The sequence below is a fragment of the Daktulosphaira vitifoliae genome, unplaced genomic scaffold, assembly GCF_025091365.1.
Source record: "Daktulosphaira vitifoliae isolate Bord-2020 unplaced genomic scaffold, ASM2509136v1 Scaffold_2, whole genome shotgun sequence".
In the NCBI taxonomy this organism is placed as follows: Eukaryota; Metazoa; Arthropoda; class Insecta; order Hemiptera; family Phylloxeridae; genus Daktulosphaira; species Daktulosphaira vitifoliae.
In genome coordinates, this window is record NW_026099573.1 from 22,128,987 (window position 1) to 22,152,948 (window position 23,962).

Consider the following 23,962-nt stretch of genomic DNA (forward strand, 5'->3'; position numbering starts at 1 on the left):
ACCAGAAGCAGTGGTCTACTTGTAAGCCGAAAGAGGATTACGGCCCGAAGGCGTGTGAAGATCTTAGGACCCCAGTTCTGAGGCGGAGTCCCAGCTAGGCGAAATCTAGTATAAATATATATTTTTTATTTTATGAAATTAAAAATACATGTTTTATATTAATTGAAAATTTTATCTGAATTTGTCAACAAAAATAGTACTTTACAACATTAAAAACATCTTAATTGATACAAATATTAAACAATAGTAAAATTAAACATTTTATAGATTACTCATTACCACACTTTCTTTTTTAATTAAATTCCAAAAACATTTAAATAAATAATCACTTAAAATTTTTCTTGTATAATATGATAAATAAGCAGTGATTTATAATTCTTTATTTAAAATTATCTTAATTTTTATAAAAATCATTAACATTATTTTACTAGTTAATACTAATTTGATTAAAATTTGTACCTCACACAAATCACTTAGATTTTTATATTAGTGTAAAAATATATTAGTAATAACACAACTTAACAAAAAATCATTGCTACTTGCTAATGACATCTAATAAAAGAATACAATTTTTTTTAATTATGATTAAGAAGTACAGGTTGTCAAGTAATAAAATATACTTTGAAACTATATATAGTAAATAATTATCAATAGCTTTGTTTAACAACCAAAAACAATAGTAAAATTAAGATGTTATGCATAACAATTAACCATAAGTTTTTCATAATATTTTAAATTTAAAAAAAAAAGAAAATAACAATAATTTTTTTGTATCTGTCAGATTTTTTTTTACTATTCCCAATTTTCTGAAAGTAAAAGTATTTTATATTAAATAAAAAATGTGTGTATCCATATTAAATAAAATTAAACATTAAATAAACTTACAAGGAGTAATATGGAAAATGGAATATAAGACAAAAGATAATAGGATAAATGTTAGTATATTACACACTTTCCACAAGTTACTTTAATATTTATTTGCTCGCTTCTTCTGCTTTGTTAATTTTTTGACTAGAAAAGAAAATAGGATGTAAAAAACAATTATGGAATAAAATACAGATACAAGATGAATCTAGAATTTTTGAACATTGAAGCAGAGCTGAAATCATATAAAGACGCTCAAAACCAACCTTATTTGTCTTATTCATACATAATACTAAGGCGAAGTTTAGATCACCTTGGCAATTGGAACATCAGCCTAAATTACCTTATTCTTACAATAGTTTTGTAGCAAATTAAATATTGATTCATATAAACATATAGACAAGAGTTAAGAAAAAACATACAAAAGATATATATAAATACACACTTGTATGTAAAAAAATACATTAATATACTTTAGATTTTAAATTACCCAAGTAGTCATTGCTGCTCATGCTATAACTGTTGTTCAAGTTCTTGTTGTTTAAGGTCATGCCAATTGTATTGTTATTAGAGGCTGATAGTTTATTGTTAGCTTTATTAAATTTAGAAATCATTGATGATTGACTATTACTGCGACGTACTAAGTTTGCACTATCAAATCTAGATACATCATTTCCACCTTTTCTTCTGTTTTCAAAGCGAGATAAACTTTCTGATCTAGGTGTACTGATTAGTTCACCACTTCTCTTGCCATCAAAACGTGATGGACTTCTGAAATTTCCAAACTTAGGTGAATTATATCCATTACTGGTAGATTTACTGGTTGATGAGTCATTCATGGCGTCATTAACAGTTTTTTTATATTCTTCATATTGCATTAATTTATGAGCATTAGTATCACCGCACATCCAAATTTCACCACTTTGTTTAGTAAAAACAGAACGTAGCAGAAATACTTTTCGCCATATATCTTCAGATTCACTATCAGATACCTTTAAATTTTGTTGAATACCGAAGAATCTATAGCCATTCAACATTGATTTTATTTTGTTGAATGATTTTTCTAAACACTTATAACGATCTTTGTGTTGACCAAAAGAATTAACAAATATACAAAGTAATACTTCTCCATTGATTTTATACATCAATACATCACCAGATGCCATTGGTTTAATATTTATATCATTCAAAAGTCTGAAACAAAAAAATATCAAAATTAGTAGGGTCAAGTGGCGTAAATGGAAATTGGGGCAAAAGGAAAAAAATATTATTTAAAATAAATTATTAGTGATTATAGAATTCGATATCATTGTAACCACAGTACACATAAGGTATAATAGTGTGCAATGATAAAAATATGGAAAATATGAGGATATGTACAAATTAGCATCACTCGAAAAAGTGTTTATGATTATTTTAGATTATATTTTCTGCTCAACGGCTTTTGAGAAGGGCATCTTCATCAAAAATATAAGTAGAACAGTACAGTTTGAACTAAATTGTCATTTCATATTTACTTATTTACTATACGGCCCTAAAACTAGTTTAATATCACTTTTTTATGGAATTATATTTTTTTTGTAAAATATAAAATAAAAATCAATTGGGGTAAATGGAAATATTAATAACAAATATAATTTGAAAAATTGCGATCTTTATCATTTTTTTTTCAACTTCAGAGTGCGTAATTATATCAAAAAAACATATTAACAGTTGTAGAAAATTAAATTTCATTAGAACCTTTAACGTCAAACACTTTTATGGACTAAATTTTTCCAACATCAAGTAATAATATCTCAATAAGCCCAAAAGATATAATATCTATTTTTTCAATTCAATTAATACAATATAAAACTAACAATACAATTTGTGTTACAAAAGACCAAGTTCCTCGTTTTAGAGTAACAAAGTATGGTGAAGTTTTAACAAATAAAAATGTGTTAAAATAGTTGGAGGAAGCAACCTCAAAGTAANAGTTGGAGGAAGCAACTTCAAAGTAAAAGCTAATCAAATATCCTAGTAAACTTGGGAGACCTAAGAAAGCTATTAAAGATGCACAAAATATTGTGTTGGAACAATCAATTGATAATATTGAAGATGTAGTTTATCATTCATCAGAAGATGATTGTAATGACAATTCATTAGATTTAAGTATTGAAGAAGTTTTATATAATACACCAATTTGGTCTCAAATAAAACCTGGAGTATTTCTTTTAATAGATTTTATTGGAGGGAACCGTAAGAAACAACATTTTAAGTATGTATGTTTAGTTAAGCGTGTAGATGAAGATGATGGGGATATTTTAGTCCGAGGAATAAAAAAAAATAATGAAATTGGAACTGATTTTTATATTGTTGAAAATGACTTGTCAGATATTACAGTCGAGATGATTTTTGCAATATTACCAATACCAACTGAACATAAGAAGAACAGAAAAGTGAATACACATTTCCTGGATACATAAATGTCGATGAAAAATAATCAGTTTAGGCACTATGTTACCTACTTATTCATACATTAATTTATGTGATATATTTTAAAACTAAAAATGCTGTTAGTTTGTTATTTTGTTTATAATTTAATATAATAATATTAATTATTATATTAGTATAATTTTTACTTTACATTGTTATTTTTTATGTTAAATTATTATTATCACTATTATATGAAAACAAAAGACTGTTAATATATTTTGAAAGTTTATGAAATATTAAGTAAGCATTAAACTGTACTAAATTATGTTAAAATAATAAAGATTACCTAATTATTTGACTAATTTAATTGTAATTTATGTAATTCAAACAAATTTTCATTTGCCCCAGGCTTATAACATTATCAACTATACTTTAATTTTCATTTACCCCATACACAATATACTATTTGGGACAAATGGAAATTTGTAGGTATCGAATATATGAAATAATATAATGATAGCTATAACAGAACAATTTCATTTGCCCATTATGTTTGTTCAATATAACACTTGCTGTTGGAAATAGTTATTTTCATTTACCCCAGAAGTATGGGGCAAATGTAAATTTTTTATGCAATTTTACATTATTCTTTTCTCTTAAAATAATCAACTATTTTAACATTTGATTGAAATGTTAGACACATATTGTATATAGTTAAATAGTTTTTATCTAAACCAAAATTAAAACAAATTATTACTATATGAATCTAATAAAAGTTGTAAAACATGTAAATTTCATTTCCATTTACTCCACTTGACCCTATCAAGTAATGAAATTCACTCTGTAACATATTGTCCCCAATTAGTAAAAAATTTAATTACTTTTGAACAATATCTTTTGTATCTGGACAATATTTAAATAAGTAATGTTATGAATCATAATTTAAAAATTCTAATTTTTTCAAATAATTATCAAAAAAATTAAATTATAATAGACACGTAAACAAACATGTAATTTTATAAATATAAAAATATCAACAAGGTCATCATTAAGATAGCAAAGGTTTTTAAGTATGATTTTAAGATGAAATTTGTAATTTTTCAATCATACTATTAGACCAACATTTAATATCATAATATTAACACAAAAAGTTCAATTTTTTTTAAACATTTCTTGTAATTAAAAAATGTTAAGTATATTATTATACTATTACTATCCTATAAACTAATAAGCTTTTAAAAAAAAAGAAACAGAAATATTCCGAGGATATAAAGTTGTAGGATTTGTTAGAACAGGCTTGGACACCTGTATATTTAAGATATAGACAATCTTTTGGTCATTAGTAACCCGTTTTCATTCTACTAGTATGGCAGATTTACTAACGCAATAAGAATTTTAAATTCAGTATTGTTTCAATTGAGGATTGGTCAGGCCATTTTTTGAAATTTTGATTTCTTTAAGCTCCAAGTACAGTTATATTTTTAAACTAACTTTAAAGGAATGAAAATTTCAAGTGGCCTGACTAGTTCTCAATTGATACATACAATGCTGAATTCAGATCCATTTTCAAAACTATTATTAAAATAGTAGTTCTATCAAACTATCTGAACATAATAGGTTTGCTGTGTATAGGTATATATATCTGATATGCTGTGTGTATGTTTATGCTTTCTTTTTCCATAATTTTATTATTCTCATTTATGTTTCACACAACAACACTGGGTGGTAACATATAAAAATCATAAAATTGCTTATTTTTTACACTTAGGAAAAAGTTAGAATTTTACTTAATATTTATTATTTTACATAATATTTATAATTATTATGCAATATTTATATTCATTAGACAAAGCAAAAATTGTTGGCGTAGAATTTCAGGAAATTTCTAAGATTTAGATTTATTGATTACAAAAAAAAAAAAAACTCCAATAATACTCGGTAATAAATAATAAAGTAATTTATACAAGACTATTGTACATCGGCATGCTTATTATAAATATATTATTCTTCATATACCAAAAAATATCACTTGATAGACATAAGCTTAAATCTAAGATTCTGTGAATTTTTTAAAGAGAGCTATTAAGAAGTTTTATAGTGGTCATGTATAATCAAAATATTAATTTTGCTTAGTTTTACTATACCCTACAATATATAACTAGCCACTAACAGAATAATAAATTAGAATTATCTATTGAAAGCAAAGAGCAAAACAAACAATACTCTAAACTGATGTTAATGAATCAACTGTTACTTATATACAACATAAACTGATTTCTAAATAAAGCTGATTATTTAAAAAGAAATAAATAGTTTACTTTTCTTTAAATGGATATTTAGCATCAATTTTTTCTACTACTTGATCATTCCAATCTTCATTATAAATTTCTTCTATGTTGATAAACATAATGATATCAGTCTGTTTTTCCATATCCCATAGATTTGTATAAGTTCTATTTACTACAGGTAATGGTTTCATTTCATTTTTCTAAAATTATATAAATATTTAATTAAAAATTAATAAAGTATATTGAACTAAATTATAAGTATATGTAATTATGTAATAAATTTTATTACTTGTGGCTAATATTATTTAAAATTAATTTAATTTAAATTAAGTTTGTATTATATCACAAAAATATTTAAATTAATAATTCATTAAACCTACTTAACTAAGTTGGACCTACTTCAACAAAAATATATCTTTCGTCTTTATTTATTTTTTTACTTAAACCAAGTGCGAAGGTACTGTGTATACTAAGGTGGTCTTTATTTTTCAAACTCAATTTTTTTAAGACAGTACTTTCTAGATTAGTTTAATACTATTAAAAAGTAATGCAGGTAAAATTTGGAAGTTTTTATTTAACCCCTTCTGTGTCGCATTAGGGTTGAAATATGGCACTTGAGGGTAGTTTTTGCTTTTTTTGTGTTTAATTCAACAACTATTACACTTAGCGCTAAAATGTATAGAACATTAATTATAGAACTTATTATTGTCTACAAAAAAGTTAATAACAATATTTTTCATAAATTCATTATATTTTGAGAAAAATAACATAACATAAAAATTTTTTTCAAAATTTAACATAAATATATTTTTTTAAATATTTTAATATTTTTAATGAGTGGTTGAAGTTTCATCAAATTTTTCCTTTAAAATTGGTTTTAGTAATATTTCCTACAAAAACTCATATTATATTTTGCTAAGTGTAATAGTTGTCGAGTTTAACACAAAAAAAACAAAAACTACCCTCGAGTGCCATATTTCAACCCTAATGCAGCACCAGAAGTGGTTGAATATTAAAAAAATTTAATTTGATTTCAATAAGGTTAAATTGAATTAATAACACATTTTTACAACTTCATTTTTTTTTTGTTATTTGTTTAATATGATGTGTTTTAAATATATTTTCATAATGAATTAAGGTTCAAACCATGTTAATCCTGAACTCTAATAAAAAAACTTTTGAAATAATAATTTAGGAGTTATGATTATTTATATACCTAGTAGAGTGCATATATAATGATAAAATAACATAACCCACACTTTACCTCCAATCTACATTTAAAAATGTTAATAATTTTCGAAATATTGGTTTAAAAGTTTTAAAATTATTTAAAGATTTGAATGAAAATTAATTTAGTGATCAAAAAATTCCGTGGTCAATAATAAATCAATCACTCTATATATACTAGGGAGGCCCTCAAAAATTGAATGTCTTTTTTTTACGCAACCCCTTAATTTTTTTTTAATGATCAAAAAAATGAGCTGTGCAAAATTTGAGACCGATCCGTTGAGGTTAATCCGTGCCCCCAGGCCTATTAAGTTGAAGAGGTAAATTTCATAGCAATAACTGATCTACGTCTCATAACTTTTTTTTTGTTTAACTTAGAATTATGGAAGTAAAACTGAAATAAAGGAAATTTTACAAGAAATTCAAAAATAATAACTTCAATGTTGTTTTCTTGATAAATAGCTCACAAAAACACTACATACAGTAAAAAACATGTAAAAGTCTTAAAATTACATTATAACTGATTTTGTTTATTTTTTCTTATTTATTTTCATTTTATTCTTTGGAAAACGGTTTTTCGTTTAAAAAAAAAAATCTAAAAATTTAATTTTTTATGCCAAGTATGATAATTATACTAGATTTATTATTTTATGGACAGTTAATAAATTATTAATTACAAACCTAACAAAATGTATTGTATTATTACATTTTGTCTAAAAATCAAACATAATGTTTGAGTTTCATATAGCTATAATAGCTATATGAAACTTTAGTCCAATGAAACATAAATAAATCAGTGAAGGGTTATCTTTTGATAAAACTGCTGTAAATAGTGGTAATTTAGGAGGTACTTGTGTTTTGTTGGAACAAATTTTAGAAAAAGAATTACTTTATTTACCTTTCCGTCGCTATATATTTGAAACTATACTCGGAAGCAATTTTAAGTTGTTCTACTGGTAAAGGCATATCAATTTTCAAGCGATTTCAGCAGATTTGGAATGATTTAAATAAAGAAAATTTTAAACTCTACATTTTTCTCTAATTTTAAGACTTTTGCATATTTTTTACTGTATGTAGTGTTTTTGTGAGCTTTTTAGCAAGAAAACAACATTGAAGTTATTATTTTTGAATTTCTTGTAAAATTTCCTTTATTTTAGTTTTACTTCTTTAATTCTAAGTTAAGCAAAATAAAAGTTATGAGACGTATATCAGTTATTTCTATGAAATTTGCCTCTTCAACTTAATAGGCCTGGGGGCACAGATTAACCTCAATGGATCGGTCTCAAATTTTGCACAGCTCATTTTTTTGATCATTAAAAAAAAATTAAGGGGTTGCATAGAAAAAAAAAGACAATTATGACATTAGGCGTAAAAAATGAAAAAATAAAATTAATTACTGATAACCAAAAAAAAATAACCGGTACTAAGCGGTTAACAGTTCTCGTCTTTTTTTCTTTATAGAATTCCCTGAAAAAAAGATAGCTGATAACTGCTTTTTATGAAACCAGTAATCTACCAATACCGGTCGCTAATATAAAGTAAAATTTGATATTACCAGAAAGAATTAACCCTTTCAAGCCTCACAAATAAATAAAATTAAACTTAAAGCTGTTTATAACATTAAATAGATGACTGATCTAGTAGTAATAATAGGTAAATTTCATAAATAGAGATCTAACACCAGCAAAAACAGAGTACTAAATATAAGTGAAGTAGTAAGTATGGCCTCTCTGTTATAATATAAACAAACCAAATATTTTTATGTTCACCGAGATGAAAACAAGACCCGTTAGTCTTGGTTAACTTACCCTTAATAAACAAGAAATTAGTTTTAAGGAACAGGTAAAATACTTAGGTATAATTTTATCTCAAGGAGGGAAATAGAAAATAGAATCCCTATGATGAAAATCAATAAATGGTAAATGTGTTATGAAAGGGGTAGTAAAATAATTTCTTTGTATATCTCCTCCCAAAACGAAACCCTGAGAACGCCATTGGTAAAAGCCTATAGTGATGTATGGAGGTGGATTTAACAAAAACTCATTACAGCCCAGAAAGAACTTAAACAAATTAATAGTAATCATAGCTATCACGAAATAAAAATAAAGAGGTAATAAAAATCATACAAACGGTAACAAATAAACTACATGTCAAGAGGGTGATGCTAGAGTTTGAAATTTAAAGTTTACACTTTTTACCAAATCTAAGAGACATACAAAACTTAAAAACAAAAATTCAATACTCCAAATATTACATTATTAATAATTTAGAATATGTTCTTAAGTCATATGAATTATAGAATATTACTATATAAATCCATATAATATTTCTATTTTAGTATTTTACACTAATAAAACATACATACAGGTGGCATAAAACACTCCATAATAGAAATATTTGAGCCAAAAAAGTATTTGTTAAAGTATTTTTTCATCTCTGACCAAACAAATCGCTGTAATCCATTACTCATTGCACACACTGCTAATTTTGTTAATTTTAGTTGCTTCATCTTATTAGCCAAATCTGACACAGCATTATCAATAAAAACAGGTTCTATTCTCTGATGATCGTTTTTATTTTTAACAATCAAGAAAAATATGTATTGATTGTTGTTGACAACAACTCCAACATCGCCTGGCTTTAAACTTTGGTCAAATAATTCACCCCAGGTACATCCATACTTGGTTCTACATGATAGTAATTAATTAATTAACTTTTAAAAATTGTCTATAATTATCAAATAAAATAAATAAACAAGTATAAAAAAAATATTTATTATTAACTCACTGAAAATCAATGGTTGTATCTGGAGTCATTTGAAAATCTGCTGTGATAAAACGAGCCAATGCATAACAAGTTGGTACATTACAAATTTCTTCTTTAGAATCTATAAAATGTATGCTAAAACAAAAAAATGAATTTTTTATTTAACTGCTAATTCATAAAAAAAAAAAATTATATCAATCTTATAGTAGGATATTAATCATATGACATAAGTATTCAAATTAACAAATAAGTTTTAAAGGCAACAGTTAGTTGTATATTTTTCCTACTTCAACCATAACATTGAAGATTCTATTTCTGTTTGAATAAATAATTCAAGGTTTACTCCCATTTACACTGTAATCATTTTAAAATTGATGAATATTTGAACCCAATTTTATTATTTTTTTTAATTAAAAAAAAAATTGACTACGAAGAGCGATGAAACTTTCCTTTAAAAATAAAATAGCTTCTCATTATCATCCTAATATTTATCATAAAAAGTCTTCAGTACTGTAAGAAACATACAAGTTTTCACTATTTTTCAAATCTATATCTAATAAATAATATTTTAAAATAAATTTTAACTTAAAAATATTATCTAATAAACAATTATACTTTTGTTACGAAACCGTATTATAATCTAGTACATAGTGGGGTAGTTTAAGAAATAATTAGTAAGTGGACACCGAATAAACATGTGATCAACAATACTCGTTGAACCGATTTAGTATGAATTTTCATATAATAAAACTATAAGTGTTAATAATTATTTAAAATACTATCCTTATTAATTTATTCAATTTTAAATGTAATATCCTTAATTATATTAAATTATATTTATTGCAATAAACTGTCAAGTTAAGTATTACTTTTGTTTATCATCAACCTACCGACCACTCCAACAAATTAGCGTGTCACGTCTTAGATTGGACACAACACTTTTATATCATTATGTATGTGACCCCTTAAATAAATAATTAAAAAGACTATTTTATACTTTTAAATATAGTGAAAACTTAATTAACCAACACCGCTGGAACCCAATCTGTGGCAATTAACAGAATTATTGATAAATTAATATCAAAAATATCACAATACAAAATGTTCATATAAATATACTTTAAATATAAAACAATTTAAATTTTAATATTCTTCTTCTTTTTGTCTCTTTAAAATTCATATTTTTTGATCAGTAAAATAAAAGTAGAAAGATCTGCATTGAAATTGTCTCTTCTTGTTTCTCTTATCATTTAATGCATTTAGTTAACATAGCTACTGCTTTAGAGTGGATAGTTAAATGATTAAAAACTAAATCTTCATCTCGTCATTAACATCTTCATCTTCTTTTTTCCAAAAATGTTACTAATGTTTTTTGTAATAAAGCTTTCCAATTAAGTCCAGTTTAATCACAATTGTAAACTTGCTCTTTAATAAGCTTTATATCAAATAGTACTTTCAATTTTTAATTTTCCATGAAGTCAGCAATGACTAAACTATTCCCACTAAGTCTTTTATCATTTGTACCTAGTAGCTAAATGCCACAAAACTTATCATTAATACATAGTATTGTCAAATTGCTAATATTTTGCTAGCTTCTTAGTTTTACTACTTTTTACATATTCATCAATAGGGAAGAAAGAGGGAGGCACAATGAAACGTTTAATTTTTAAAATGGCATATTTCAAAACATTTTTAAATATAAGTAATTTTATTTTTAACACATGATTAATAGCTTCTAATTTAAAATTATTTTTTTTATTTGTATTAAAAAAAAAAGATAGTCCACAATGGAACATGTGGTTTACAATAGGACAAAGTTTGTAAAAAATAATGTACAATTCAGATAAAATTTCATAATTTTTGTTTAAATAAAACCAAAAAGAAGCATTAAAAAATAAATTAAAATTTTTACGTTTCTACTTTACAGCTATATTTAATACAAAAAATGGTAATAAAAATTTTCACTCATGGGCTAGTTGTCTTTAACTGATAAAATTGAAAAAAAATCAATAAAACTCGTTTTTTTAATGTTGTATTTATTGCTTGAAGTGCTTGAGGATATATCCATGTTTGTAGTTGAGTCCGAAACGTCAGAACTTAACTGCAAATATGGATATATCCTCAAGCACTTCAAGCAACAAGACAATCCATGAAAGCTTTAACACATTCATAACAAAAGTTGTATTTATTGTTTACATTGAATTTTTTCCATTCTTTTAATATGTTATACATATTTTAAACTCTCGCAGTATAAGTCATACAGTAATTAGTATGTCACACGGTCAGTTCCTTTAACTTTTTATTTCTATTTTAACAACAAAGAATAAAAGAATGTCAGATAAAATAGTGTTGGTTAATCAAGTGTTCACTGTAGTCAACAACTAGTATATTTATACAAACAATAATAATATTACCTTCTTTCATTTTTCGTAAATAGCCGTCTATTACCTCCTCCACCATAACTGTCTAATTTTTCTACATCTAATTCTTTATGATCTCTTACATTTCTATAAAATGTGTCTTTACCATTTGTAAGTTCTGGGCTACCACCACTACTCGAACAGCAACGTTTGGACCATGAGTTATTTGTTGTTCCTCTTTTGAAATTGTCTGACTTTTCTAAGTGGCTCTGTTGATTGTTAGAGAATTTTTCAACTAAGTATTTATCACTTGTATTGCCAATTTCAGAACTGACTGGAGATTTAGCTATTAAATCTTCATTTATGTGTGTATTTAAATTATTTCTAGAAAAATAAAACATTGTAATAACTATTACTGATACATTCATAGGTGAGCACCATATGCATATCCACAGATAGTGTCTGTAGTGCCCAGGGACTACCTAATAAAAATTGCAAAATTTATATTTCATTATTAATATTTGATAATAGAAACTGCTATAGTTGTAGTTATTATTTAATATTATTAATGTTATAGAATAAATATTAATTATAAAATTACTTGATAGTAAAAATTTTTGGCAAAAAAAACCATGATTAAGAGTTTGTTTAACATAAATATATATTAATTTTATATAAATATATATATATTTAAAACATTTAATGCAAATATCTTAAAATCTTTTATGCAAAGGTGAGAAGGTATTGCAATTTTATTATGTCTTTTTTTTTTTGTGTGTGTCAGTCATCACTTTTTAACAGCTTTAAATGACAAATTTGTCTCAATAATAAGTCACAGAGAACATAATTTATATCTTGTCAAAGATAGTATCCTCATTATTAGAACAAATTTCTTTCTTTTCCTTTAATGAGAGAAATTGTCCAAAATTTACGATAATTGAAATTGATAAGTTTTAATACTTTCTTTTTACCTTTTTCATCCTTAAAGTAAAATTCATAAATTTAGCTTGTGTATTAGCACAACTAAAATAGCAGTTTTTTATATCCTGATTAAGATAAAGTATGAAGAATAAAAGAGGGATATAAATATTATTTCTCATAAAAAAATTGTATTGATCTATACACTTTTCAATAAGTTATAGTATTAAAAGTTAAAAATATAAAATCGAGAATTTTCACACAGAAATAGCATTCGGTAGCTATTTTCACTGTGAAGACAAAATAAAGTTCGAAATTTTTTTTTTCCATAATAAAGTACATTATATTAGCTTTAATTTAAGTTATATATAAAAGTGTCAGACTTTCCAGAACACTTTCAAAAGTTAAGTTGAAAAAGTAAATTTTTTGTGAAAAAATTTTCATTTTAAATTCCCCCCTGTGTGGCAGGTAAAGGGTCAGATTTATAAAAAAAAAATACATCAAATGATAGGTAAAAACATCAAGCATCTTTAAAAATATATATATATATATTAATTTGTTCATTTTTAAGAAAGTTATGGCAGTTTTAAGTAAGAAAAAATTTCGAAAATTAGCGATTTTAAAATTTGTAATTTTTTTTAATGTTTCCCCATTTACGGGGAACGAGGGAAATTTTTTTCAATTTTTAAGGGTTATGTCTTCGACTAGATACGATTTGTGATCTTTTGACGTATCGTTGAAAGAAATAGGTTCAGTGAGAGCTAAGAAAAGTGGGAACAGACGAAAAAAAAACAAAATTTCAAGTTGGAACCGGTAAACATTTTACTGTCTTGTATCTAACCCTAAATGTTATTGGATAAAAAAACTAATATAATATCATATTTTTTTAAATACCATTCACACAGTATTCTATTAGGAAAAATGTATTTAATTATGTATAAAAACTCTTCCAAAGAACCCCAAAGTAATATCTTAATTTTCTATCTAACATAAATTGAACCAGCCAACCTAATTGAATAATCCAAAATTAGGTATAGGAGCAAAATCATCTTAAGTTGCCTTAGCATTAATTAATCATTAATATTAGTTAAATTTGATTCAATAAGAATCAAATTTAATAATAATATAGTTTAATTCTTACGTTGTTTTTAATTCTAATTCCACTTTTTTGTTATGTTCTCCATTTAAGTTTTCCATTAAAGTTTTTGTAATAAGATGAATAGGGCTTCGAGATTTTGAACTTCTTTCACGTTTTGGATTTACAAAAGCAGTACACTGAGACTCTGAGCTGCTAAAAATATAAATTGAAGCATACAATAAAAATATAACAAAATACTGATACTTTCAAATATTAATAATCTAATTGCAAAAGTTAACTTGAAATAAAATGGTAATCAATTTTTTTTTCAAGCATAATAACGAAATTCATCATTAAAGTAATTTATTTTAAACATATTAGGAAAATAACATAATTATTTATTATTATATGATAAACAATTAATAAGCTAAATAAGATAAGTTAACAGAATTCTGTCCAATAATGAATTCAAATGTCATGTTTTACTATCCCTCCAAACAAAAAAAGTTGTATTTATCTTATATAATATTTTTACATGAGGGATCTTTTCTGAATATTCTCAAGCTTTTATTATATAGAACCTGTCTTATTTTAGTTTCGATGCGAAGCTGAGAAGGTATTAATTTTACTATGATGTTTTTTTTTTTGTGTTTGTTACCACTTTTTCTCAGCTCTCATTAAACCGATTTCTTTCAATAAAACGTCAAAAGATCACAAATTGTATCTTGTTGAAGACATTACCCTCAATAATTGAAAAAAATTTCCTCGTTTCACATAAATGGGTGAAATCTCTAAAAAAAATTACAAATTTTTTCTACTTATAACTGTCATAACTTTTTTAAAAATGAATGAATAAAATCTATTTTTTTTTTGTAGATACATTCGGTATTTACCTATTATTTGGTATATTTTTTTTTTAAATTTGACCCTTTACCTGTCCACAAAGGAGTTTCAAAATGGCAACAACCTAACCCTTTTTCAATTGACGTACTTTTTTTTAAACCGGACCATTGCCCTTTATACAGGAGGGTTCAAAACTTAAAATTACACATAGAAAGTAGAACTTTTTCAACTTAATTTTAGATAGTTTTCTTTTTTATACATATATGATGTCTTTATCTATCATTTGGTATATTTTTTTTTATAAATCTGACTCTTTACCTACCCACAGGGGGGATTTAAAATGACAACTTTTTCACAAAAAATTTACTTTTGAAAGTGTTCCGGAAGGTCTGACACTTTTATATATAATATATATCTTAAATTAAAGATTACGTAATATACTTTAAAATGGAAAAAAAAAATTTCAAACTTCATTTTCTCTTCATGGTGAAAATGTCTACCACCGTATGCTATTTTTATGTTATAATGTTCGATTTTGTATTTTATTTTGTTTTAAAATACCTTACAAAATTTTTTAAATCACTTGGTTTTTATCTCATTTAAATTTAATAACTTTAATAAATATCAAGGACCCCATCACTGTAGTCCCCCTTGTTTAATATAAATATTAGAGGTGGTAGTCCCGACAAAAAAAACACAGCACAGTGGGGACGGGGCATAATTGGGTCCAGTATAGATTTAATTTGACAGTGATTAAAATTACTATCATAAAAAACACTTTGATGCAAATCTGTAGATAGTGTTTAATTTTAAGAAATTGGTAGATTATTCTAGCAACATGATCTTTTATTTCCTTATTTATATCCTAATTACAAGTTTTATGATTTATAAGTGTAATATATAAATAAATATTTATCATAGTAATTAAATTTAGTATGAAATTGATATTAAATAAATTAGTATTGTAATTTTTTACAAAAATCGTATTTTTTTTTATTAATTTTGGTGTGAGTTTCATCATAAATACAAAATAAAGTCCAGAATTTTTTTTTTTTTCATAATTTAGTATATTACATAAACTTTAAGTTATAATTAAGAGTGGCAATATTTCCGGAACACTTTCAAAAGTTAAGTTGAAAAAGTTGTCATTTTAAAGGGTCAATTTTATTAAAAAAAATATACAAAATGATAGGTAAATACCTCATGTACCTATAAAAAAAAATTATATCGATTTAGTCATTTTTAAAAAAGTTTGGCAGTATTAAGAAAAAAAAATTTTAAAAATGTCGTAAATTAGCGATTTTTAAAAAAACTTTTTCCATAACTTCTAAGTTTTAATATTAATAATATTATTAAAAAATAAGTATTTACATATAAAAAAATAATTAAGAACAAAAAAGAAAAAATGTTTTAAATTAATATTGATTTTGATTATTAATATGTTAAAAATAAGGAAAATTACATATTTAACCTATTTTATTAATCTTTTAGAGTTGATTTTAAAATAAAAAAAAACACGTCATAGTAAAATTAATACCTTCTCAGCTACACATCGAAGTTAATTACTAAGATATCTCTAAAAATATAAATTGTTCATTTTTAAAAAAGTTATGGCAATTTTAAGAAAAACAAATTGAAAAAATGTCGAAAATTACTGATTTTTAAAATTGTAATTTTTTTGGACTTTTACCCATTTACGTGGAACGAGGGAAATTCTTTTAATTTTTGAGGGTAATGTTGATGTAACATTGAAAGAAATTGGTTACATGAGAGTTGAGAAAAAATGGTAACAGACACAAAAAAAAAACATACTATGTACACATACTAGTGTGTATTTAGCGTTGATAATAATAACATTGTTTCCGAAATATGTATCCTCGACTTTTCAGTAATTTTTTGTGGCTTTTGAGTTTAATATTTTTTAGTATATAAATTAATAATATTTTTAATATAGTTTTAATTTTATTTAATTAATTGGCCACAAGTGATCAATTTTTATTATACTATAATACTACAATAATAACTTGCAATAATACCTATTATGGTAAAAAAACCATTCACATTTTTAACTATATAACAATTGTGGATTCTTTTCTTCTTTATGAATAGTTTAGAAAAATCAAGAAACACCACATTATACCATGAAGATAACAATATAAATAGTTAAATTGCTGCAGTAATAAATTTTTTTTATAATAATTAAAAAACTTACTCATTTTTGGATGTTAAATCATTATTATTACAAGAAATAGACAAAACCATGTTTTCTTCTGTTTTTGAACTTTTATCATCTTTTATATCATTGGCATTATAACTAAAGTAATTTAACAAAAAAATATTTTATTTTGGTAAAATTAAATAAATTTAATATTAAAAAATTTAATTTTCATAAAATTCTCTAACCAGGTCAAATTTTTTGATACAAATAATTATTTTCTATAACTATGGTCTGTTTAAAGATAATACAAATTTCAAACATTTATTGAGAGCAGTGCCAAAAACCAGATTAGTAGTTACGATACAGGTTGAGAGAATATTTTATGTACATTAAAATAAACTAATATATACTTGTATTTAATAAATTACTTAAGTCAATGAAATAACTTGATATCAATTCCTTGAAAAACAAAATTTGAATGGATAAATGCTAAGAGTAGTTACTAAATTTATAAATAAACAAAGTGATCAAAATCTGGTAAGACACTCATTTTCTCAGAAACTATTGAAATTTTTAATTTTTGTACAAACAAGAAATATTAGGTTAAAAAAAACTCTACAATAATATGTAATTAAATCCCTTCAGTGATAAAAATCCTTATTTACAATTCTCTTAAATGGGAACCCCTATTTAACTTTACAATATGATAAAAAAAAAATGACTAACAACTATTGTTGTTCTAATGTTTTATCTGATCAACTGTTTGCGCGTTTTACACATTATTTAAATATTTGGAAGTCAAGTAAAAATTCATCATTGATTTGGTTTTATAATACCGGTGGCAATGCAACCAGTAAAAATTTAATAATTATCATTACTAGTCTATTGAAATGAATTTGAATATATTTTTGTATGATCTAGGCCATTGCATAATATAGAGCACTAAGCTTAAAACAAGTGTTATTTGAGCAGAAGAATTCTGAAATTCTTATATTAAAAGATAGTCATGAAAAAATTTTCATTTTCAAAAATTGAAATTTTATTGCCATTGAAATTAATAAGAAAAATATATAATTTATCATTGAAAAATTCATTAAAATAAGTTGGTACACACCGTTTTATAGTTTTCATACAACAAAATAAATAAATATTATTTACCACGTTTACAACAGTCAGTTATTATCATTGCCCCCCCCCCTTTTTTTACTGTCTGTCACTCTTTTATGTTTTTGTATATTTTGCCAAATGTACTTAATAATTTTTAACTTTTTAGTTTGATATGCTTTAAAAGTGTGTATTTTTCAGTTTTTTTTAACTATATTTATTATTAGTAATAATTGAAAAATCTTAATCTTGGTTGATACCCTACATTAATATAAAATCTTTGACATTGACCAACAGTGTCGTCCAAACAATATTTTGAATTTTATGTTGTACACGAGGCGCTTAATCATGAGCGTGCAAGTACAGTTAAGCTGCAATCTTATGTACAGGTTTTAGACAACCGGAAATGTCAGCCGAACAACATGCAGAAACGTATACTATTTGTGAGGTGCAACAATCGTGTGCGTGCAGGTACCGTTAAGCTCTACAATCTTATGTACGGGTTTTGGACAACTGGCAACGTCGTTCATACAGTAAAATATTAGTATATTACTATATTGGGTAATTTATTTTTAGAATTAACTATGTGTACGCTCGTCGTTATCGGTTGCTATTATAGTATAATTGTTATTATATTTTTCATTTCTATATTCTACTGCGACCTTTAAAATAATGTGTATTGTATATTTCATTATACTTAATTTGGCAATTTTTTATACCAATAACTAGCGGTATTATATTTAAAGTCGCACCCCCACCAACAGCATCCATGAGCCGCCACTGATATACTCACATATCATAAAGACTCTAAGAATTTTTAGTTAAATAATTACTTATTATATGTAAGTTCCAAGTTGCTTTCAATACTACAAGCAGAAGCCAAATTGCCATTTTCTGGTTTAATTATGTTTTCTTGATTGTTCATTTTAACAGCACATCTTAAACAATACAAACATTTATTAAAAAAATTTAGTAAAGGAATTATAAAAAAAAACATCAGTTAGAAAGTATTTTTAAAACGTTTGCATGTTTTTTTACGTATGTACAGATTTTGAGATATTAATTAAGAAAACAACATTGATGTTTTTTATTTTTGAATTTCATGTAAAATTTCCTTTACATGAGTCTAATTTTCATAATTCTAAGTTAAGCAAAAAATAAAGTTTTGAGAGATAGATCAGTTATATCTACTAAAATTGCCTCTTAAACACAACTTAAAAGGTCTGGCGCACAGGTTAATATTAATAGAAGATAATGATTATAAATAATATCTAAAAAATTGTTATGTCACATTTTTATTCCCACCAATATAAAACGATTTGCCAGTTTTCAAAATAATACCCTAAGTCATTAATTTAGTGATTAAATTTAGCTCAACTAAGTTTAAAATACTGACTACTACACATTCTTAAAAATTAAAATTAAATAATAACTAATAGACTACCAATGAGATTGAGTGTACACGGGTAACAATACTGATCTTAATAAACACAAAAATTGCTACAAATTAAAAAAAAAAATTAAATGAAACTGAAAATTGAGTGTAGAAACCTATTAAATTGTGCACTTAGCAATTAAAATTAATCATATTTTATTTATTTTTTATGAAAAAAAGTTTTAAGTAAAATTGTGATGTATTAAGGGAGTGGTGAGTTCTTTTATGCAAGAATATTTCATTAAGATATTTTTTCACCATCTAAATTGTAACTTAAAATAGAATCTATTATATGTTATTTTTTTTAAACAAGTCCCTTACTCATTAAGGAAGATGTCTTCATTTTTTTTATCAACATTAATAGCTGGTAATATAATAGCATTATGCTGAATATCATTTTGATGAACCGTCAAGACAGCTTTTTTACTAAAAAAAAATGAATATTATACAACAAGCTAATTTATATCATTTGATTTATTACTTAGAATTAGAAACAACAATTTTTTTTGCAATTTGCTCATTATGTGAAAGTTTTTTTGTACTTTCTTCAATCTTATTATTAACAACTGAAAGGTCAATAATTTCTTTTTTCTCAGCATTGCTTTGATTACCAGTTTTTACAACATGACTGAAATTATTAAATAAATCAACAGTGATTAGCTTATAATAGATTATGAAATTAGAAAACACTTTTAATTCACATTTTAGATAAGATAAATTAATTTTTTTGGCATCTTAAAAAATTATTTATTAAAATTACTTATTATCATAACAAATTAATTTCTAGGTAATCAACATCTCAAATTAAATTTATGAAACATAGTAGAATATTTTTAAGGATAACATTTTAGCATCTTTAAATGGTAGAACCATGAATTTAAAACGTACAAAAAGAAAAAAGGCTTACATTGATTGTGCATTATTAAGATCACTATGAAAAAATGTATGAGAATTATCATTTTTCTTTATATCATCTAAATCTTGGTTTATATTTTGAGATCTTGCAGAGCATCTACAATAAAACATTTAAATAATTAATTCAATGATTATTCCTGGTATTCCAAAATATAATAATTAATTCAAAAATAAAATTAAAACTTTTTAACTGTTTCTGAAGTAGAATACTGTTTAGGAATCAACATAAGGAATATTGATTATATATATAATAAATTTATATCATATACTTTTAAATATAATCTTTAACCAGAGTATAAAACATGCTCTTAAATTTAACTATAAAATTACAAAACCGTTTTTTAGTTAAAATCAAATTGAACGTTATATTACAAAAATATATACTCTGAAAAATATTAAATAATTGTTGCTACTAGTGAAGCCCATTGTTCATATTGTATATTGTTTATATAAATTATAAAAATATATAAGAATAATTATTTACATAAAATTTTTTTATAAAAAATGAAATAAATTATGGTTATCTAGATGTTATTTTAATTAAATGATATCAACACTTGTAAATATTTCAATTTATTATTTATACATTAAAATTTAGTTTTCATTAAAAAAGAAAAAAATTATTTAAATTTTATTAAAAATCATTTTAATAAAATAAAAATAATTAAGAGTATTTTTGGGCCAGCTTAACATTTAACTTTAATATACCTGATTTGAAACTATAATTAAAAAGTTATACAGCATTTAAATAGATTTTAATATAGAAAAATCAATGAAAAATTTGCAATGTATTTACATACATAGCACTTGCAATAACTTCATTATTTCTCTTGTTGGTAAAGATTGAGTTGTCATTACTGTTATATTTAATTTTGAATGCTTTATTTTTGATAGTCAATTTAGGTTCAATAAATCTGTTTTACATAAAAAAAAAAATGAATTTTTAAAATAAAAGCAAAAATAATTTAAAAAATTATAATATTCATTGAATTATATAAATAAAATAAATTATACCATAGAAGGCTCAATGTTTTATCCATAACTTACAAGAAGCATTTTCTTAATTTCTAAACATTTTTTTGTTTTAATGTTTAACAATTTATTATGATTATATTTTATTAAAACATTAAAAACTTTTAATTTTCTTATGGTGTATTCATTACCTACTTATGTATCTTATATTCTTCTTCTTAACTTATTAACAAAATAAGTGTCATAAAAAAAAATTTCTGGTTAACATATAATTATATTTTATTAACATTTTAACTAATTTTTTTTTATTTGGCACAAAAATTACACGGAAAATAAACTTTCTATTGAGACTTCAAAAATATTAATATTAATAAATAATTAAAATTGAATAGTTTTAAATCATACAAAATACCAGTTGATAAATGTCAGTTATCAATGTATAAACAACTAGAAAATTAGGATGACTAATAAAATCTTACTCTTGTTTTTCTTTTTTCGTTAGTCGCAAATGCTCTTCAACCTTATAGTGTTCAGACAAATAATCTAAGAACTGGCTGAATTTACGAGTTGCATAGGCAACCAAAAAAAGTATTACACGCAGCATAAGTAAGAATATAAATTTGAAAATATCCCAATAAAATAATAAATCAGACCAACGTCCTATTTGAGTAGAGTATACCCTGAAAAAAAAAGTATAATAATTTAAACTGTAAACTTAATTAAAAAAAAGGAAAAACAATAAGAAATAGAAAATAAGGTTTTACAAACAATAGAAACCATTTTCATTACTAACTGAACATTTTATACATTATTTACTCAATTCTTATTTTTTTAGAATTAATTAAAACTAAGGTCCTGAAAATGATTAAAAAACCGATTTTCAAAATAAAGTACTAATACTATAAATAAATGAATTATAGATCAGGGATCAGCAATAGGCAACCAAAAATCTTAATTCAGGGGTGCAACCCCTGAAGGAATCAAAAATTGGCAAACAAACATTTTTAACACCAAAGTTGTTTTTAATTTCTTATTTTTATTATTGTCTCTGTATATCCAGAGATTCATTCTTGATTGTCTACTAAATACTGATCAAATACTTACAATATAATAGCTTTGAGAAATAATTTTATACTATTAAATCAATAACAGCACTAAGTTAATATTCATATTTTTTTAATGCTTACTAATAAACCATAATACATTACAATATTTAATTTACTTATTTAAAAATAAAAATAAATTCAAACTAACTTACTTTATAATTGATAACAATTAAGGATTTTATGTCCCAAGAATAATAAAACCTTAGATAAAAATATATTAAAACATAAATAAAGTATTTAATTAAAGAACTCGCCATTATTATTATAATTTACTGCTAAGTTGTACTTTAATAAGTTAATTTTCTTTGATGTTACAAAAACAAATAACAATAAAAATAACAAATGGTTCGTAAATATGAACCCCTTACCCAGATTCTTTTTTGACCACCATAGCAACGTCGTTATTCAATGAACTTTATGAGTCAAATATCATCAGTCTTAACTTTTCAAAAGCAATGAATGTCAGTGTTACAAGTCTGGATTAATGATAACTAAAACACTGGGCAGACACGCTGTTAAATTAATAACAGCGCACGCCAGGAAAAAGATTGGATATATTTTAACGTCAATAAATAAAAAGTGAACAATACAGTATATCCAACCAACATCATCAGATAGAAGCACGATACAAGTTCATAATATAAACTTGTACGATGTCATTATACAAGCTAAGTTAGAATCTTAATCGCAAACTTACGTCCTCAAAAGTTAAAGATGAAAACACAACAATCCGATGTAAAATGCAAACCACGAGTAAGGGTAATACAACAAAAACTATGTACACATCAACTATCAATGTCAATCTGACGCACAATTATAAAATAATTTCACCTGAACAATATTGATAGTAAGTGATTTTTTGTCGGTCTAACAAACGTCCATCGGTCAACGGTTTAATCATAAGCAAACGAATTAACCGCCATTGCTACCGGGCCAGTAATAGTATTTCTGTTAAATGTAGCAGCTGTCAAGACAGTGTGATCAATAGAATAACATTAAATTTTTTGTATCAGTTTTAATTTTATACAGTTAACACTTTTAACATTAAATTAATAACTATTATTGTATTAATACATCAAAAATCTAAGTTAAATAATGTAAGATAATCATAGGAGGTGAGGCTTAATCCACCAGAAATAATAATAGCCAAAATTAATAAATCAAAATTTTATTTGTATAGTTATTATACAGAGTGTTTAATAAGTAACGAATAGGGTTTCTATCATTCTCATTGTTAATAATAATTAACCTGCTTTCTTACTTACTAAACATATGTATAGTGTTCCCTTACTTTTTGAACATTTTGTAAATAAACCCGCTAGGTCAATTTATATAGAATCATTCTAATCCCCTAAATATTTAACTAAATATATATAAAGATAATCGATTGTAACTTAAATGCGAAGCAGAGAAGATATTAATTTTACAATGTATTTTTTTGTGTCTGTTACCACTTTTTTTCAGCTCTCACTTGACCGATTTATAATACGTTGAAAGATCAAAAATCGTATCT

At 24.3% G+C, this 23,962-nt stretch overlaps 1 protein-coding gene across 5 annotated transcripts; it reads right to left on the minus strand.

The window, feature by feature from the left end:
• Positions 1–104: 104 nt before the first annotated feature.
• Positions 105–23,384, minus strand: LOC126899551 (uncharacterized). Of its 5 annotated transcripts, none has more exons than XM_050674568.1 (16): positions 23,147–23,383; positions 22,818–22,961; positions 21,823–22,023; positions 21,172–21,285; positions 20,364–20,468; positions 19,938–20,084; positions 19,778–19,882; positions 18,855–18,959; positions 16,972–17,073; positions 13,980–14,129; positions 11,975–12,304; positions 9,582–9,695; positions 9,160–9,481; positions 5,598–5,767; positions 1,355–2,058; positions 105–806 (listed from the first exon to the last, which is right to left on the minus strand). In XM_050674568.1, exons 2-16 carry the CDS (start codon positions 22,838–22,840, stop codon positions 793–795), a joined length of 2,706 nt encoding a protein of 901 aa, XP_050530525.1. In that variant the 5' UTR covers positions 22,841–22,961; positions 23,147–23,383; the 3' UTR covers positions 105–792. The 5 variants fall into 5 exon arrangements, with proteins under 5 accessions (XP_050530525.1, XP_050530524.1, XP_050530523.1 ...); XM_050674567.1 differs by lacking the exon at positions 105–806 and adding an exon at positions 868–1,011 and having other exon boundaries at positions 13,980–14,126; positions 23,147–23,384; XM_050674566.1 differs by lacking the exon at positions 105–806 and adding an exon at positions 868–1,011 and having other exon boundaries at positions 23,147–23,384.
• Positions 23,385–23,962: the final 578 nt, after the last annotated feature.

Bases quoted from the DNA above. Each gene is read 5' to 3' on its own strand.
- LOC126899551 (XM_050674566.1), bottom strand. From the start codon at position 22,840: ATGGTGGTCAAAAAAGAATCTGG. The intron at 19,883-19,937 runs GTAATAAATCAA...ATTTTTTTTTAG, and splicing joins ATTGTTGTTTCTAATTCTAA to TAAAAAAGCTGTCTTGACGG. The intron at 12,305-13,979 runs GTAAGAATTAAA...TTATTTTTCTAG, and splicing joins GAATTAGAATTAAAAACAAC to AAATAATTTAAATACACACA.